Consider the following 21,421-nt stretch of genomic DNA (forward strand, 5'->3'; position numbering starts at 1 on the left):
ACAATCACAATTAATCACAATTCAGTTCCCTCAGAATGGCACACGTTAATGATGAGACAATAAGGAAAAAGAGGCAGCAGCAAATTTCTTTTGATGCTCTCAGAGAAAATGATGACAACTCCTATGGACCTCGCAACTCCTTTTTTATGAAAACAATGTCTTTTTTCACTTTGACATATCTTGCTATTTGCATTTTTAATATTTGACAATGTCTTTATCTTGTTTTGCTCAGAGATGCTCCGAACACAATTTCACTGGTCGATGCACACTACAAGTTTCTCTGGATTGATGACGGCTTAAATGGTTTTGCAAAGATACGGTTATATATAAATAAGTCAGAACTGAAAGGAAGGTCAGGAAAATTCGAATAATATATTCAATCTCCCTGAAGAGAAGTCTCTACTTGGTGATGACGTTGCTTTCCCATACTGCATATTTTGGGTCAAAGCTTTTTGGGATTGACAGACGTCTAATGAACCCGTTTCCTTCAGAAACATGGAGCACCATGAGAGAATATTCATCTATAGACTCTCCAGAGCAAGGTGTGTAGCGGAGATAGCCTTAAGTATTTTGGCACGAAATTTCAGAGTTTCATGCGGACCATGAGCCAAAGCCCAGACCATGCAGAAAAGTCATTACAATTTATGTGATCCTTCAAAATCTCATCAGGCTGAGATATCCAATCATTCTCAACTATCTGATGGATTTAGAGAACCAGAACCAGAATTTCAACCCAGGGGCATGAATGAATGACAATACTTCTTGATGTTTATCATGAGAGGGTAAGGACCACATGAGGGGAGGCAAATTTAAAGGAACAGTCATGTCATCGAACCGAATAAGTCTTTGATCTTCCAACAAAGTAGTGACAGTAAAATCAGTACATAGACACTAACATTGTGAAAATAAGAGGAGCGAACATCCTGAATTCTATATTTAAAAAAATCTCATAATAGATACAATTTCACTGTTATGTTGTACATATAGCTCATTGTAACTTTTGTATTTATAAAACATAAGGTTTTCTATTCGATTTTATTCATATGGTTCCTCGAGTAATGGTGAATATAAATGTTGTCACGTATTTGTTATTCAAGGCGCACAAAGAACACGTTTGGGTTAATATATTAATTAATTTGATGGTATTGTTGGCTACCTTTCTCTACTGCTTTTTATATCTACATTGAAAGAAACAATAGCATTCATCACAATTTTTTTTTAGCTCACTTTAACTAAAAGGCCATTGAAGCTTTTGTCATCACTTCGATTCCTTCGTCAACGTCGTCGTCATCCGTCATTTGTCGTCGTTGTCGTCCGTCGTTTGCCTCCGCAGTCCGTCGTCTTCAACCGCAACAGTAAGATCTACAGTTGATTCAAAATGAAGGAATTATTGAGTGGCCACGTTATGGGGGTCAATGTCCTTGAAAAAAGATTTTCAATCTCCCTCATTCAGTCTTTTGGGTTCATGAGTGAGTAACTGGAGCATCTACAATTCCTCTCTCTCTATATATATTTTCTACCTTCTGTGCCTCAATTTTGGTTACTAGTGTCCTCTACCATTTGAAAGGTGATGTTTTCAAAAAAATGTCCTGTTCTTAAGAGGTATCTGGTGATAGTGCAGTTTCTTCCTTTTGTATAAAATTACTGTTAATTGTTTAGTCTGATGTTAAAATTGACCTCAGTTTCGTTAATATATTGCAGATTTCAAGTTCGACAAGCTAGAACGTAAATGGTATTTCCTGGGTTTTTTGGCCTGTTGTCGCATAGTTGTTGTATTGCTGTTTTGTTATTGTGTTGGTGAACGTGTATTCGATGTTGGTATATTTAGCATTCTTCCAATTGTTTCGTTCGCCTTGTTTGTAATACTAGATTTACGAGGTCTCTTGTTTACTTTAATAGTATTAACTAGTATATCTTTTCGAGTTTAGGGTTTGCATTAAACCATGATATAAGGTGGTGAAAAAAATCTTTCAAGGAAGGGTCGTTATCAATAAAGACTAGATGGAATGTGGACAGTAGATGAAATATTTATCAGTATGAAAGGTGACAACAAAAAGAATTCTAGTTGCGCAGAACGTCTTATCTTTGTATTACATGAGGATCTTTCTACCTTTTTCTCGAGCTTTACCTCTGATACATATCATTAAACAAAAGGTTATATTTTATTCATACACTGTTCTAGTCTGACAAGTTAATATGTATCAGTGTTTATGTGTAAGTCGTTAATAACTTCAGTCCGTTATAAGTATTTTTTATAAATAAAAGTTAAGTTTGCAAGAAAAAGAACAAATATTTACATTACGGTGTTAATGCCGCTGAGTTGTTGGAATAATTGAATTCCACATCCTAGAAACAGAGCACGTCTTACTGATGGCGTCGTAAAAATCCTTTTCAGTAATCCACCTGTAGGTAAACAATGATAGTATTATAAGTTAGCACTAACAAGTTTTATATGATGTAATAAAAAAAGTTAGCTGTTACTTTTTTATTATTCGCATGAAGGAATTAACTACAGCTTAAAACGACTGTTGTGATCATATGTTTAAACCACGTAGTATGGACAAACTACCGTACAAAGAATTATACAGTATCATATATAGCAATTGTCATAGGTATGGTATCTTAATTGAATGTACTATATATAGGCATCCGATGACACGATACATCGATTCTATTACATACTAAGAAAATAACCTGTATATAAATGAAACTACTAATTTTTTTTCGACATGGTGGTAGCTTGCTACTAAATCAGAAAAGATATCAGAAAAAGTATATAAAGCCTCAGAATTAGTAGTTTTAATATGCAAAACGAAGTTCCAGTAATCAAGGGCTACGTAAAAAACAAATCTACATATACATTGCCCTCACTGCTTAAAAAAAAACAGAAAAATGTACCCTAATGTATAATTGGCTGGATACAAAATGCAAATAAACAGGAAGTTGTCAAGTGATCAATCTGAAAACGATCACACGGTATAGCTGACTTAGATAAACCCTGAAACCAAATTTCAGAAATCCTTGTATTGTAGTTCCTGAGAAAAATGTGACGAAAATTTTCAACTTGGCTATCATGTGTAAAATCATACAAGTGCATGTTCGGTAAACAGGAAGTTGTCAAGTGATCAATCTGAAAACGCATCACACGGTATAGCTGACTTAGATAAACCCTGAAACCAAATTTCAGAAATCCTTGTATTGTAGTTCCTGAGAAAAATGTGACGAAAGTTTCATGGGACGGACTGACTGACGGACTGATGGACTGACGGACGGACTGATGGACTGACGGACGGACTGATGGACAGAGGTAAAACAGTATACCCCCCTTTTTTTAAAGCGGGGGTATAAATATATTATTTAAGAAAAGATAGAAATACAAGATTAGCATTTTCTCTTCCAAACTAAGATAAGAGAAAATGTGGTGATATTTATTAATGCTATTTTAATTGCTATCGATTATAATACACCACATGGATTTGTGCTTCTACTTTGCGAAAACTAATGAATGTTATGAAGACAAATTTTTTCTTACATAAATTCCTGAACATTTTTGTCTCAATTGGCATAAAGAGCCATGACATTATATCCCTGTCACTTTGCCTTCGTCGTCCGTACGTTCACTGTTCGTTATCCGTCGTACGGCATCTGTCGTCAGTAAACTTTTCTTGAAAAAATATGTTCCTCTAACATCATTCCATGGATTAAATCCAGAGTTTGTCTGCTTCGATGTTTATCATAAAGATTGTAATTTACAGCCAAATAAATAAACCAACATGATCACCGTGGCTAAATGTATAGAATAGGACTATTGCAGTTTGAGAAAATCCATCATTATTAAGATCATCTCGACAACCTTTATCAGCCTTGGAAAACTCTGTCGACCAGTTTTGAGCTTATTAACTAATACGTGTTTTTTTACTGTTTTTATTTTGCAGTTCTTTGCCGTTTAAGGGAGCTACCATTTGATTTTTATGGGGGAGCTAGGATGAAATTTTTGTCCTGCATTTTTTTTAGCTGTAATCTCTGTCCTGCCTTTTTATTTTTCACTCTGTTCGGTCGTGCCTTTTTTTTTTATTTATCCTGACTATTTTTTACCTAAATTGTCGTCCTGACTTTTTTTATTTTGCAAGTGTCTCATCCTGCCTTTTTTTTTAACTCAAAACTCATGTCCTGCCCATTTTTTTCAAATTTCATCCTAGCCCCCCCCCCCCCCCCCCCCTAAAAATCAAATGGTAGCTCCCTTACTTGAAACCTATAGGAACTAGGTTAAAAATGTAATTGCACAAATGACCAGCTTGATAAACCCTACATGAAACTACCTTATCTTTTTTAATCCAATAACTGAAAATTTCAGAATAAAATCCGTCAACATATTTTGGAGCATCTTCGCTAGCCAAGGGTTACGATCCACTCCCGCCCTTGGCTAGCGAAGATGATTTTGGAGTTGTTGCCCAACAAATTTCAACACATACCAATTTTCACATTTGTCAATGGTATCATAAAAGTTGAAAGCTGTTTTAAAAATGTAAATTAAACAGAGGAACATGAAAAGATATATATCTAGACTAAATTATTAGATAATCTATTGGGGTTGTTTCCCTTAAAATATTGTGTTTTTCCTTTTTTCTGCAATGTTCATGTTGCAAGGTTAGCGTGCAATTTGCAGGAGGGATTAACATGATAATAAACAGCTGTGCCATGAGCGCATGATACGCCCGACGTAATGTGTGGAATTTTCATGCAATAATCATAAATAGTTTCTGAGAAAGTTTTAAGCAATAACTATATATTTTTTTTGAGGTAAGGCGGGACATGTGAAACCCCCCACCCTGTTTTTTTTTTTTACAAAAAACTTTATATCACTAAGATAAAATTTTTGAATCAAAACCATAAAGTATACAGATCTTTAGATTAATATAACAAAGAAGTGTGTAAAGTTTTAAGCAATAATCATAAATTATTTTTGAGATACGGCGCGACATGTAAAAAAACCATCCCCTGTTTAACAAAATACTAAATAACTCAAAAATAAAATTTTGAATCATCACCAAAAAGTATACAGATCTTTAGATTAATATAACAAAGAAGTGTGTAAAGTTTTGAGCAATAATCTTAAATCGTTTTTGAGATATGGCGCGACATGTTAAAAAACCCTCCCCCTTTTTTACAAAATACTCAATAACTCAAAAATGAAATTTTGAATCATCACCAAAAAGTATACAGATATTAAGATTAGTATAACTAAGAAGTGTTTAAAGTTTTAAGCCATAATCAAGAATCGTTTTTGAGATACGGTGCGACATGTGAAAAAAACACACCCTTATTTTAGTTACAAAGTGCCGTAACTCAAAAAGTTTAAATCTTATTTTCACCAAAAAGTATACAGATCATTTGACCATCATAAGAAACAACTATATTAAGTTTCATGAAATTTGGATAAGTCGTTCTCAAGTTACGGTGCGACATGTTTACGCCGGACAGACAGACGGACGGACACCGGACATTTGTATACCATAATACGTCCCGTCAAAATTTTGACGGGCGTGTAAAAACTAACTAGCTTATGTAATTAAATATCTCCCAAAGCAAACTTTCAGATTTTCAACAGATGAGAGCCATGCACTTGATGAAAATAAACTCATCGGCGTTTTGCATTTGCGCCGATCTGCATTTCATTTGCGCCGTTTTTTTCTTTCATTTGCGCCGATTTTTGTTTTCATTTGCGCCGATTTTTTTACAGGTAAATTACAGGTGAAATGATATAAGAAGATGTGGTATGAGTGCCAATGGAACAACTCTCCATCCCAGTAATGTTATTTTCATTTATAATTAAAGACCTATTCCGTTAGCCAGTTGTACATATGTTATGAATTGTCAATCATAACATGTATATAACTGTTGTCTCCTGCTTAAAATCAAGAAGTAAAAACCTTAGATAAAAGCACTTTGTTTATACTAAAATGACGAATTAAAAATATATGTACAGCATTCAAATCCTTAAAAACGGAATACATTCAAATCATAAATCTGTTCTTTCCGAGTATGTATAGGCAACACATCTTTCTCATGATTTCGTCTCTTCTATATTTGGCGTAATTGTCGATAACGAAGGCCACCTTTTCTTTGTCTGACATACGTACTGGTGGGGGCATTTCTAGAGATCGCATGGTCTCACAAGGAATCTATTAAACCAAGAGTTCCAAATGGTGAAGTTGAATTCATCCCTTCGTTAGTTTTATGGACGCCATCACGAATTGGTTGACCGTTATGCCGAATGTGTTCTTTAACGTTGTCTAAGAATGTATGACATTTGTCATCAGAAGGAGCGGAGCGTCAGGCAATGTCAAACGTGAAGTCATCGATTTCATTTAGGGAAAGGAATGGTATAAACCCGTAACATTGGGATGGCCATTTACCAATTGCAATGTCACTTGATTCGTCTTTATACTCTCTGCTCAGCCAATCTAAAAGTATGAACTTACCTGTAACTTACCTGTAAATCCAATTAGGAAAACATATAAAATCGGCGCAAATGAAAAAATGAAATCGGCGCAAATGAAAGAATGACAAATTTCAAAATCGGCGCAAATGTCATACGCCCAAACTCATCACAGATACCAGGATGTAAATGATTTTATTTCTATTATAAATAAGTGACATTTGGCCGGAGGGTTACGTTGTTATTTGTAAGCACAATTTAAATATTCACTTTAAACAAATAAAAATTTAAATTAAAAGATTATCGTCCCATTGGCGGATCCAGGGAGGGGGGGGGGGGGGGTGTGTGTTCCGGGAGTTGGGCCCGCCCTTTTTTTTTGGCCGATCAATGCATTTGAATGGGAGCATATAGTTGGAACCCCCCTTTACTCTGGGTTGGAACCCCCCCCCCCCTTTTCAAATGGCTGGATCCGCCCCTGCGTCCACATTTGATTCTTAAATGAAACTTCTTCAAATTAAATGCTTTGTAACACACATCTTCATAAAAGACAGTATAGGCTTTAATTCAGACAACTCTTCAATACCTACTTTATATTATACAAATATGGCCTTTGTATGAGGTCGATACAAGGATATATTGACCTGAAAGAAGTATATTGACTGAGGACGAAGTCCGAGGTCGATATACTTCTTTGGGTTGATATATCCTGTATTGACCTCATACAAAGGCTATATTTGTTATATTATTAATTTCCGACCATATTAATTTTATTTGTATCAAAATCGTCATTTAGGTTTGGGTGGAATTTTATAAATATTACATCAATTTGTCTCCTTGACAATAACAACATATTAGTTGTTATTTAATTTACTTTTTTTTGACATCTTACATTGTCTAATGTGTTTGAAAAATTTTTCCGTCAAATTATTGATCACAGATATCATGTGTTTCAAAACGTTAAACAATATCCTGAAATTCATTACATGACGTCACAAAGTATATCGGTTTTAGATATTCTAAAAATAACCGTGCGATATGCATTTTGCCGGTCAATATGCTTTTTGCTATACGCCGTTTTCTCTCTACCTTCGAAAATATAGTTTAGTATAGCGATATGAAAGGTGCATTGCCTTGATAATCAGATGCTTCTTGTTCTTTAAATCTGGCCTTCACATCCAGAATTTCGTCTTCAACGTCATCTGTATCTCTGATACGTCGCAAAATTTCTCTCGCTTGATCGTCTTTACTCTTACTCAGAAGCCAACGCGGACTCTCAGGTAGAAACAGAAAGCCGACAAACTGTATTGCAGAAGGAATACCGGCAATACCAAGCATGTATCTGAAATAAATTAAAATATCGTTGCCGTATTTGGCACAACTTTGTGGAATTCTGGATCCTCAATGCCGATCCACTTTGTGCATATTTGGCTTTCTTACTATTTTGATCTTAGCTTCACTAATGAGTCTTAGGTAGACGAAACGCGCGTCTGGCGTATTAAATCATAAGCCTGGTACTTTTGATCCCTATTATCACTGTTGCTTCATGTATACGAACTGGTTTGAAAGTCAAATCAAAAGTTGTAAACGTGCATCTTACGCTCAACAAATATCCACGTTTTTTCTATAAAAGTTTATCGGAAGGTACCAAGACCTTGTTAATAAATATTACGTATCAACTTCACAAAAAATACACAATGATCTTGCAGTAAAGATTCTGCGTAGTGACTTGTTTATCATCTTAATAAGGTGTTGTAGTATTCTTCTATATAAATAAACTCATCATAGATACCAGGATTACATTTGGTATTCCCGCAAGACGCGCGTTTCGTCTACAAAAGACTCATTAGTGACGCTCGAATCCCAAAAAGTCAAAAAGGCCAAATAAAGTACGAAGTTTTTTTTATTATCTGCATCCGATTTCACCTGGATATACGGAAGCCCTATGAAGCTAGTTTGTCTAACGAAATGTTGCGTTTATTTTAATTTTATTGTAAATACTGTTTATATATACATACAAAATTATATTATATTGAGTTATGGTTTTAAATTTACTACTGAAATCATCAACATAGTTAATTAACAATCTAAATTGTAATTTATAGTAAAACAGTCACTTTCATGCTGATAAGTGATTAAAAGGGTCAACTTGTCTTTATGCCTTATCGAATACATCATTTGTCCATGCTTTTGTAAAATTGTGATTCACTCTTCATTTTCAGAATGTAGTCTTCTAAACAATAATAACATTGTTTGTATTCGATACGGAATATATAAGTTCAAAAACATATGTTATTTACAATTCTAAAAAGACATGGAATTTCCTTTTGACGTTTATCGTGATTTTTCTTATATATTTGCTAGAACCTTCTGTTCAACTTTCTTTGAATGTGTGTGTACCTTTGATATAAAAGACCACGAAGATTGTACTGCCAATGTTTGATATGTAAACAAATCGAAACAAAATAGTAGATTTTCGAGGAATGAATCAACTATGTGCATATTGTAGATTTTGCCAAACTGTATCGATATTAAATATGTCTCAAACCTCCATCCATTTCTTTTATCATAGCTAAAGGCACCATCAATTACACTTGCTATGAATTGTCCACAAGTAATAGATGCATTATTCAGTGCAACCAATCTTCCTCTCATATGAGCTGGTGCACATTCCGCTATATACACAGGAACAGTCATTGAAGTTATACCTGTAAAAAATCAATTACAGTTTGAAAAATTCAATTCATTTTTCTCCCAATACAGTTGTTTATCTTACTGACTAGTGAAACACAACTTCTCTTATATGTGTGCTTCTTAATTTTCCTTATTCGGCCAATCTGTTAAAAAGATTTGTTATTGCAGTCCACCCTAGTTATTTTCCATAATCATACGTTATTTCCATCTTAGTTAACATACGTTTTGTGGTGAGTCTTTCTATGCTGTGCTGTTACACTATTGTTTCGGGGTGATGGTTGGTACCTATTAAAACGTTCAAATTTGGTGCATTTGTTTGCACCCGTCCCAAGTCAGGAACCCGTTGTTCAGTAGTTGTCGGTTGTTGATGTGGTTTAAAACTGTTTCTCGTTTCTCGTTTTCAAATAGATAAGACCGTTGGTTTTCCCGTTGAATGATTTAACATTCGTCATTTGTAGGGCACTTTATTTCTTGCTGTTCGGTGTGAGCCAAGGCTCTGTGTTGAAGACCGTACTTTGACCTAAACATTGTTTTTCCTTTACAAATTCTTTTACTTATTGTAACTTAGATGGAGAAATGTCACATAGGCACTCATAACACAGCTTCTTGTATCTATATCTATATCTATATATATATAAGTACGTCTGAGCCAGTGACCACTCTACAACAGATTTATCCACCGGATCACCAGCAGTTATGACCATGGGTTCGAATCCCGGCGAAGGAAGAACCAAAAGTTTGCGAAAGCAAATTTACAGATCTAACATTGTTGGCCATGAATTAAGGCCATACTTCATCATTAATCAGTTTAAATGGAAATACCTCACTATTCTAAAGATTACACTGTTAGGCGAGTGACATTTTTCAAAAAGACGCCTAGTTAACGACTTTAATGCACCCACCTATCATACGGCTATATTAAATATCATTCGAAAGCGTATTATCTGTACTTTCTGTTTTGCCCGGTCGTCAATAATTCGTACCTATCAATTTTCGCCAAATCAACGTTAGGGTTATAATTGAAATTTCCTAAATTTTGCAAGATTTAAACAAAATGCCATTTTCTGATACTTGTAGGATTTTTTTCTTCTAAAAATTATCTTAACATATAAAACAAATTACCATAACTCGAAATCAAATGCAAACTTAAATGTAGATTGCGATTTATTTACAGAAAATTGCATTTCTTGAAAAAAACTTTAAAAGAATCATAAAATTGCATATCTGAATATTTTCTGAAGTTTGAATATTTGTATGTCAGAAATAGATTTATCGTTTATAGGCCGAGGGATTTTTTTTTATCATTTCAAACTTCAACTTATATGATTTAGGTCAAAATGCAGCCTTCTAATGAAGCATTTGCAGTTGCCCTTTAAAACACCATCTGTAAATGGGGATCATTTTGCTTTTATTAGCTGGATAACATTGCCAATATTGCAGATAATGACTTTGTACATGCGCTTTTCAATATCAAATCCGGCGAATTCCTTTTTATGTAAGACTATTATTATATACTTTATTAGTTGTTTTATTAAATATGACTGAAAATTAATAATTCAGATTTATTAAGATTGAATACGGTTTATGTAGCACATTTTGGTATAGTGTTTTAAAAGTTGTGCGTGTTTGTCCTACTTTTCACCGTGGTCATGCTGTCATCTGTTTTCGACAATGGGTTGAGACTGCCTCCTTGTCATTTTATTCTTTTTTTCAACCAAAGAAGAAAAAAATCATAAGGTTCAAAGATGAGCGAATGCCGAAACAAAAATAACAGATCTTAAAACTCAGATATTGATGCAAAATACAAAAAGTAAAACAACAAAAGTTACCGAAATTCAAAACGGAAAGTCTCTTATCAAATGACAAAACCAAAACCTGAAACACATCTAACGATAAGAAAACAAAACTTTTAATGGACAATGTTCCTCCAACATTGTTTGGTAGCATTAAGGAAGTTCAATATGCACATATGGCGGTTTTACGTGATGGGATTTGTTTCATAATAGACATATTCAAATAGAGTTAAAAAAAGTACTCTTTTAAATTTTCCAGAACATACATGTACCTGCTTCAAGCTGTTTCATAAAGTTAACGCCAATTAAAATGTAGATCTCTGATTTCGTTATTCTCATACGATAAATGAACAGGCGAGTGGTAAAATATCTGAATTTTAGTCAAATTGATTTAACCCATGTTTTTCACACGTTTACATAATATTATGTACGTTTGTTTTTCTTTAACTTGTATATCACTCTTATTGTTGTAAGATCTTCGCACCATTATAAAAACGAACGTAATAAATATGAAAATAAAGTGAGAAAAACGCCAAAGGCGCTGTCAGATCAACAACAGAGCACAAGGCATATATACAAACATAATGCAAGGTTAGATGACATAAAACCAATTAAAAAACTAGATAAATAAAGGCAACAGTAGTATACTGCTGCTCAAAAGTCATAAACCGATTGAGAGAAAATAAATCCGGGTGACAAAATAAAACCGAGGGAAACACATCAATAATAAGTAGAAAACAATGAAATAACAGACACACTGAAGTGCGACAAAAAACAAACAACCGACAATTCAACATACATAGTAACGAACTAGTAACAACTGCGACTGGATAAATTCAACCACACTTGTCATTTCTCACAATTGTTTTGTTATTTATAATAAAATAACTTCATTTAACCATATTTATTCCTAATTGACATGTACTATCTTTAGGTTAATATGACAGTGTCCAACCAATACTTAACAAATGATCTACTAAAATAGTGCTATTTTTTTCTAAATGCCTTAAAATATTATATGGCACCTCTACATTGAAGTTTTGATGAAAAAATCATGGCCAATTAAATTTGAAATTATAGTGGTTCAAATGCATTAACATTTCTGTTTCTATTTTAAAAGCAACATTACTTATAACATTTAGCCGAAGTCAACATCGATATCAAAACTGCTTAGTTTTGTAAAAGGTTGCCTATTTTTACACAAGTTAATTGCTGATTGGTAAAGTTTTGTTGTGACAGTCATTTCGTTCTTGATACTAATAACTAAAACTAATGTATTGTTAATGGGGCTTGCCAGTTTTCCTGCCGATCGTCGGTGGTTCCTTGGGCGCTTCGTGGGGATACACCAATAAGAACTGATCGCCGCTAAATACTCAAGTAACCAAAAACTGATGAACCAGAAATTGTGTCAAACACCAACAATTTATCAATCATCTTTATATGACAGTGTGTGGTTATGTTAACTTTTCAGGGAGTGTATGTATTGTTATTGTAAATTGCTAGAATTTCCATTCAAAAAATAATGTAAGTAAATATAATTGCGAAAGACTCAATATGTTTACAAGAATAACGCAGTTTGATAAGATTTAATGACTTGACCAGGCAAACAGAACATTTCAGTGGCTAGCTTATAATAATTTTCACTTCCAAAATCAGTGCAAATGCAGTATACGCAACCAAGGAAACGTATACATATTGAAAAATTGAAATATCAAAGTTTCGCTCTAAAACTTCCCCCTTCAAGCATGATTGACCTATGTATTCTGTCCTGTAACATGTTTGCACTTTTAAAATTTGTGTTTTTTAACCTACTATTGGTTTCATACAAAATATCAAACAAAGAACAGCTAAAAGTAAAAAGCTAACTTTTTACAGATGGTGTTATTTTTTTGCAACTTGATGGTTGTTATAATTGGCTGTTTTATTAACAAAAAGTTTTATTGCAGAAATCTAACTACTAGTATGTCAAAAACATCCTAAACACTAAATAAAGTATGTTATTTGGTTTCATGGTGAATAACATTTGAATCACAGACAAAGAATTTGGTGCATTTTTGTCATTTTCAACAGATGATTTCTTGAAAAAGGCACTCTTTATTAAAAATCCGACATTAATATTCCAAAGTGTATTTGATAAGATACTATTAACATCTGTTCTAACACAATTTCATATGTCCATACAAAATATTATTATTCAGAAGACAGAATATGCAAAAGTGCTGACATCTTGTTAAATTAGAAGTTGTCTGTCCTTGACCTTTCGTTGTGATTTGACGGAAACTGTACCATACATACGAATTGATGACGACCGGGCAAAACAGATAGTACAGATGGTGTGCTTTTGAATGTTTTAATGATTTAGCCGTATGTTAGGTGGGTGTATTAAAAATAAAGTTGTATGGTTTATGTCACGCGTCTATGTACCAATAACTATCATATCGTATACTTTTACAAAAGAACAAAACAAAATTCGATTAAAAATTGAACGTGTTCATGCAGGATTTTATTTTTTACGATTTCAAGTCTAAACATTCCCAGTGCACCTGTGCTAGTCTCCGTTCATATATTTATATAGTAGGCCATGTTATTACTGGTTATGAGTGCATATTATATCTACTACAAAGATGCATGTCTACCTTTCGATACCGTCAGGTTTTATCGCAGTCAAATCTTCGCAATTTAGAAGCTGAACGTTCATTACTTGATGCGCTATTCTTATATAGCTTTAACAATTTCTGATGACCAATTTTTACAATGAAAATGCAGGATGATAAATAATATATTGAAGATAATATGCAATCAACAAAGATAAATTAAGAGACATGCATGCATGAATGCTACTTATTAATGATTATCATTTTAAGTACGACAATCGTCACTACATTCACTATATATATATTCATATGTAAACATATTAAGAAGGAACACCCTTAACATGCTTAAGACTATCAATTCTGATTGCCGGATAACTTTATCTAACCAAATCGCGATTATGACATCACAGTTGATAATATTAATTTAGCTATGCCATACTAACTGATTTGAAGAGACAATAATCGGTTTTATATGCCAGCTTTAGCTGGCACTTATGGTAGAAGCATCGTTTTGGGACAAAGAACGATAACTCTTGCTAGACGACCCATCGGAAAAGTTTCGTCACTCTCGTTAAATCTCGTACGATATTTTTTTATTTAATGGCTGCCAAAATTCTCGTTTAATCGCGATCTTGTAAAAACAGGCAGAACGGAACAAATTCAATGTTAAATACGACATGAATTTTTATTTGTTTTCAAAAACAAGAATTCAGAAATGTTGGCTACTTGTGTAGCTTATTTAAATTTTATTGTACCACGGAAATTACCGAAGTAATGACAACAACATCCGACGCCATGTTTCGTCTGCTTCAACATTCCATTATCAGTGAGGTCAAAGCAAATTAACTGTCCCAAATAATCACAGGTACTTCATTCAAAAGTCACAAAATCATAGTTAACGAAAACATATTTAGCGTAAAAGTTCCGTCCAGCCATGGGAACACAGAAAAAAAACTCTGCAAGCAATATATTTCGCATTTCTTTTTACAAATTGACCATGTCGGGCATGCGGGGTAAACTCCGGTGCACTGGTTGACCATGACTCCTTATGTTCATCTGCCACATATCATTATTACCCACACCAAGGAACAGTGATAATTATACAGTTGAATGTGATCACGGTTATTCATGTAGTCAATGGCGAATCCAGCATTTTTCATAAAAAGGGGGGGGGGGGGGGGTCTGACGGTGCGCTTCAGTCATGCTTCAGTTATTCCCTATATAATCATCATTTTTTCCCCAAAGAAAAGGGTCTCCCTCTGGATCCTTTTGTAGTCCACAGACTAATTCAAAACTTAACAAAAGTTAAAACATTCAAATAATTCACAATCTTCTTATTCTGTACTTTCTAAATGGCAAACTCTCAAGACATCTTTTCATTGATTATGTCAAACCTTATACAGTCCCAGGAAATGGAAACTGTTTTGTTTTCTCTCTCTAAGTTTAATCATAAAAGGAGACTTGAGTCTGAGTATTACATTTAGAACTGACTACTGTATATATTGTATGCTTCAATATTGTCCAAAATTGGATTTTATGGGAAGATGGAGTTATTATGATAACCCATGAGAATAAACCATGATGTGTATATAGGGCATGTTACTTGGAAGAATGTGGGCTACATCCTTTAAAATTCAAGCTGCAGCAGTCGCCTGCATATTTTATGTATCAGTTTATCCCTGATCAAAACATTTTCACTCTACCAAGTACTTTATGACTATATCACTATCGGGTTCACATTTCAACCTATTTAGCAATACACACTTATGATATAACATCACAGTACAAAAATTGTACTCAGTAACCAAATTGCACCGATTCAACAAAAAATACCTGCAAAAAACTTACAAGTTTTGTTTCACCATGTGAAATTATCTTATTATCATCTTTTTACTCTGGTACATTAATTAATAAGTGATAGATTTCTCTTTAATAGAAGAAATTTAAAGGTCTGAGTGACTATAAACTATACAGAGAACAATACCTGTTGTATTTGTTCAATGGGAAAAAAGAACTGCAAAACGTTTAAATGGACAGGTAACTATCAGGTGAATCTATGGAAAGGTTCAATTGGGTTCCAATAAAATGAGCAAATTAAATGTGTTACCATGAACATCCTTTTCTTCCAAAAATAATAGTTACAGCATGAAATAAAACAAAATCTCTTTTTATATCCCAGTTTAAAGGATTTGAAATTAACCATACATGTAAAGATGTATGGAATTTGGGTTCCTGTCTCATTACAGGATCATGGATTGTTTGGATGTTATTTCAAACTAATTTTTCAATGACTGTACATGGACTCAAAATTAAATTGGTATAACTCTATTGTAAACAAGGGAAGTCTACAAAATAAGCACAGAATAAACTTTTGCCTGGTACATAAAAAAAAGTTTGGTAAAAAAAACTGACAATTTAGGTAAAATTAGGGTATTCTCATGTTAGCAAATTTATTTTCATGACCAAAAAAAAAAGTGCAAACCTAAAGGCAATAAAATGCTTTGCCATGCACAGCCTGATACGACTGCAGATGTATATTGAGCATATAAATAACACCATTTTTTTTTTATGTCAGTTGAAATCAAACATATTTTAATTTTAGATCCTTTAGATCAATATGGAATAATTTGAAAACAGGCACAGGTAGACCCACATATTTCTATTCAGCAGAAGTTTCGAACTACATGTACATATATCTCCTTAATTCCATATGATAGTAAGTCCTACTAACTATTGAAAATGTGTACATTTAATTTTTTTCTAGCTCCTCTCATGTGAAAGCAGAACCTTTTTGGTCACTTTTTATGTGTTGCGTCTAAATAAGAATTGTAACACTTTATAGTGACTGAACAGGTTAAACAAATACTTCTTAGGAAACAGAAAAAGAAGACAACTTGAAACAGCACAGCCATGCCAGTATATGTATGTATAAAACTCAGATCAGAATAGCATGGACAATGTGTTAGTTCTATGTCCTTGTGAATTTATTGTGAGGAAAGTTCAATAATTCTGCAGATAATGAAATTTATTCAAGTGTTTTGTACATTGCTGTTAAAATTTTCACACAATCAGTGAAACATTCAAACAAGCTAAACTGAATTTTTATTACTGAAAGTTTCAAACATTGACAAATGTTTTATTTACCAAATAACTCATGTGTTTCTGTGAGAGAAAAAAAATCATGTTTAATTTTTGGAATTAAAGGGAAAGAAGATCCTTTTCTCGCTCTGGTGCATGTCAATTGTGAATATATACTTACGGTTACCAAATATATTTTCTTTATCATGATACTCACATCAACATTATCAAGAAGTACATGTACATCATAGGAAAAATGCACAGACTACAGATAAAATGTTTAAAACACCATATTTTGAGTGCATCTCCTGCCAAATCTGTACTAGATGAGTATAATTGATGTAAATAAGGTAATTTTTGGAAGAAAAACCCAAAATAAAAAATAAAAATACCTCCAATAATGTACTATAACCATGATAACCCCAAAATCAATTCTTATCTTCCTTTTGAGTTTTGTGTATGAACCTCCTGGTAAAATTTTATGGAATTCCATTACTTAACTCAAGTTATTGTCTGAAACCAAATGTGTTTTTTTTAACATGCTTGTATTTCCCATTCCCATTCTCAATTTTTTTTTGCTATCACATAAGAACTTGAAAAGTAAGTTACATTATGTACATGTATAACAAAAGAAATATATGCAAGAAATGACATAAAACTGACTCTGAATTAAATAGTACATGTCAGATATTGATGTAGAACTCACAAACTGAAGATGATCAGAAATACAAATGTTTTTATTCGAGTCAGATTTTTTTTTACCGAAGCCCTTCAGCGCTATCATTTAAAATTATTTAGTCAAAATTTAACACTAGTATTAAGGTTTATCATAACAAATTGGCAAATACAGTCTTATTATCACCTAAAAAATACTGTGTACAGACTGACATGTGCGGTTTGGGAAGTTTTTATGTTTTTAGATATATAAAAGTTAAATTTAATTTGCATGTCTGAAAGATAAAATCATTTTTGGCAAAGATCTGGATTCAAAATATTTGTTTGTCCTATGCTTTTTTATTCATCAATTTGGGAATCAGAATATTTTTTTCAAGAAAAATAGCATTTTCCATCTGAACTTATAATTTTATTTTAGATATAAACAAAACGTTATTGTAGCCTTGGACATTCGTTCTGAACATGCATGAAATATTTGCCACAGAACGTTAAACCACCAACAACCAATCAATATCTAGGACATTATAAAGCTGGCATTTAAGGTAGCGCCGTCCTCATATTAATGTTATGAAAATGAGCGTTTACAAAACACCGTGGTTTGACCTATTTGTCGTCTGTACATTTCGCAATGGGATTACGTATAGGTATTCAATTAAATAATCCCTACACATCTTAACAATGTACATGTTCTTGTATTTCTTTTGTTGATATAAAACTGATGAGTTGTAAATTTGCTCGTCTATAATGTACATGAAAAAATGAAGCAAAAGGAGTCAATCAATAACTTATCTTTAAATATATCATATAATAGCTTAATCATAGAATGATGTACATACTAACGTTAGTATAACAAAGTTTTCTTTTTCAACAAAGAAATAGCCAATATTTAAAAAAACAGCATTTTATTGTTGACTTTATCCCTTTTAATGGTACCGTACGAATAGTTTACAATCAAACAACGAAAAAGAGATATTCTAAAATGACGTTATTTATAATTTCGCTTTGGAAACAAAGCAATTATATTCTGAATCACATAAAACATGCTTGACGTCGCAATTGAAATTGCAACGTCAGGTGTATTTTGAACAATGCTGGACCTCAAAATTGACATTTGTGTAGAACTGCGTGTTGCTCGGTAGAAAAGTAAGTTTTATAATAAATGGTTACATGGAAAGATGTGTCGTGGGCACTCATACAACATCTTACGTCTATTACATGTATCTTTTTATTTCTTATCGTGAAACGGTTGATTTGGTTTAACGTTGGTTCATCATATCAAAATGGTTGCCTATCGAACGTGGATAATAGGTCCGCTTCGAAGTGCAAAAGCCGAATGTCTTTCCTATTAAAATTGAAATATTTTTCCGTGCCATGGAGCTTTGCCCATTTTAACATGGGTAGGCAATATATTTGTCAAATCTTTATACCGATTGTACATAACCAAATCCATAATACAATTGTAGATCATCAAATTCCCCAAAAATGTATGCCAAAACATACAAAGGCCATCTATGAATTGGATGTCAAAATCTTAGTGGAATGATTTTACCATTTGATGGACAGTATAAATTTACAGAAAAGTGCAAACTACTAGTATGGTAACATCATTGGAATCGCTACATTAGACAGCAGTGGCATAGACGCAGTGTTTTTGAAACCAAATCAAAGGTAGCAGATTTATAATTTTAAACGCTAAAAACGCGTTTTCGGTGAATACATTGATCTCATATATTGTACTATCCTAGACACGGAAATGTTCACACGAATTCAATGACAATTTCAACAACAAGAGTAGATGGAAATCGCATAATGCATTTCCATCACTTTCTGATAACATTTTATACATAAATAGATCCATTTCACAAATAGTTTATCAAGTGTTTATCTGAAAGTATAATTGTATACTTGTAAGTACAATTGCTACAAACATACATCGTATTCCAGATATTCAGGTTCAAGTTTGCATTTTTTTTAATGTGAGAATGTAATTCTCCCCTTTAATGATTTAAGTTTCACTTCAGAACTCCACTTGATTGTATATGGCTTATATTTTCCGCTAGAACCTTTTCCTAGAGTAAATCATGCCAATGAACACATGATCATTGCTGGCATCTCATTCTAAACATCGAACGACAGATTTTTGTCAAATACTAAATAGTAAAAAATTGTAAGTTATGACAACATTTTTTTCAAGGTGACTTATGGTAAATTAAAATACAATTCTACAAATTACAAATACGTACCAATGCCTATACCTAGAATGCCTCTGCCAACAATCAACATCATTGTGTTTTGTGCAATACCTAAAATTATTGCTCCAATTGTGAAAACAATGCTTCCAATGAGAGTAGTCACTTTTCTACCAAAAACAGAATTAAGATATCCGCTGACAAGTGCAAAAACTATAGCTGCAGCTATTGTCACACTCACGATGATTTCTTGTGTAAAGGAATCTAACGCAAATTCGTCTTTAAGCAAAAGCATTGCCCCTGAAACAACTCCTGTATCATATCCAAACAGAAATCCTCCAATCGTAGCAAAAAAAGAAAGTGTATACAAAAAACAAGACGATTGTTTCCTTTGATCATTATTAACCGACTTTAAATTCATCTTTTTCTGTTTATCCTGAGCAATATTCGCCATGTTCGCCTGAGTTAGTACAAGTATAAGTGATACATGCAATTTTTCACTTTATCTTTAAGGAATGCAGTGTGCACGTTTTACTTAAGTGTTATTTTGATTATTTTTCTATCATATCATATCCTAAAGATTTAGTACGATTTAGATATACGAGTCTCTTTCTTCTTTATAATAGTACAATGACAATCTAGGTATGATAAATATTTCATTCGCCAAGATAATTATTATCAATATGGACACATAAATTAAATGTTTGAATGATACACCAACGAATTTGATCTAATTTGAAGGGCATGGACTCATCATTTATGTCATTGGAAACAAAAGAATTTTCCTCACCGACTTTCAGAAAAGTCCTAATGACACTCTAAACGACGGAGACCACACAAGTCGTATTCACGGTATAGTTGAATGGTGGATGGGTGAACTGGTGTTAAATTAAAGTCCAGATGAGGACGAGAACATGTTAGCGCGTTATGAATATGCATCCGACTTTGTACTTTGGTTGTCTAAACTACACGCTGAGTCGGATTTTTTTTACGTGGTCGTTCACTGACAAGGTAATTGTCCACAAGAAGATAAGTCATCTTAACCAGTCATACTATTTTGACTTCCAGTCGTTCAGTCTATGCCTTTATTTCTAAATATCACATTCAAAGTGGAGAAGCAGTAAATACTGGTATCAGTTTTCGAAAATTTAGATGGACTACAACCACGCTCAGATCGACCTCTAAGAAGGTACCGAGTGTTGCTTGCATAACTGAACGTTGCGTATTATCTATATTATCTATACTATCTATACAACAAATAATAAATGATTACACGTATATAATGTTTGACATAATAGATTTCATTGTGCATATGTTAAAGCACAAACTGGGCGTCAAAAGGACCTATACGCTCCTAGTTTAAATTGAAATTTCAGCTTAGAACATGCGATTCGGGTGGTAAGCCACTGTGGATACATTTAAAGTGTGATGAAATCACCAAACAAGAATAAAACAGTTTCAAGAAACAAAACATATAATATTTGAGTATCTCTTTATATTTACAGACTCGTTCTGTAAGACAAGTGAGGAAAGTATAGACCGTAACAATTCCTTTTATACATTTTCAGATGTCTCTGACAAACCGAACAATTCCATTGCTCCTACCAATCAATCAACACAAACGTAGCTTTTGAATTACAGAAGCTTAATAAGCAACACAAAACATAGAACTCTCAAATTTTATAGAACCACACAACCCAGATAATCCTTGAATGTGAATATCTTGATTCACAAATTGCTAGTTCTGAAGTGTTCCCTAAATACTACGATAACCCTAACAGGAGATATCGGAAGCTATAGGCACTGGGGAGTGTTCATAACCGCTAAAATGACATAATTTCAATAGAGGTTATCTCAATAACTGATTTCTAGATATTGTGGGCAACACATACTGTCCAATGAAGCTATCAAATATACATATCATGTTCCTACTACTGAAGTCCTTCAAGTAAAATCAACACG

General features: G+C 33.2%; 1 protein-coding gene across 1 annotated transcript in view; it reads right to left on the reverse strand.

Moving 5' to 3' along the window:
- Positions 1 to 20,110, reverse strand: part of LOC134725360 (proton myo-inositol cotransporter-like) — a 33,134-nt gene extending 13,024 nt beyond the window's left edge. The window contains exons 1-4 of the mRNA XM_063589115.1: positions 19,514 to 20,110; positions 8,985 to 9,144; positions 7,570 to 7,778; positions 2,298 to 2,403 (exon numbers count right to left, since the gene is read on the reverse strand). Of these exons, the coding sequence (XP_063445185.1) occupies positions 2,298 to 2,403; positions 7,570 to 7,778; positions 8,985 to 9,144; positions 19,514 to 19,913 (875 nt within the window). The 5' untranslated portion in view covers positions 19,914 to 20,110. The remainder of the gene's footprint in view (positions 1 to 2,297; positions 2,404 to 7,569; positions 7,779 to 8,984; positions 9,145 to 19,513) is intronic.
- Positions 20,111 to 21,421: the final 1,311 nt, after the last annotated feature.

The sequence above is a fragment of the Mytilus trossulus genome, chromosome 1 (assembly GCF_036588685.1).
Source record: "Mytilus trossulus isolate FHL-02 chromosome 1, PNRI_Mtr1.1.1.hap1, whole genome shotgun sequence".
Lineage (NCBI taxonomy): Eukaryota > Metazoa > Mollusca > Bivalvia > Mytilida > Mytilidae > Mytilus > Mytilus trossulus.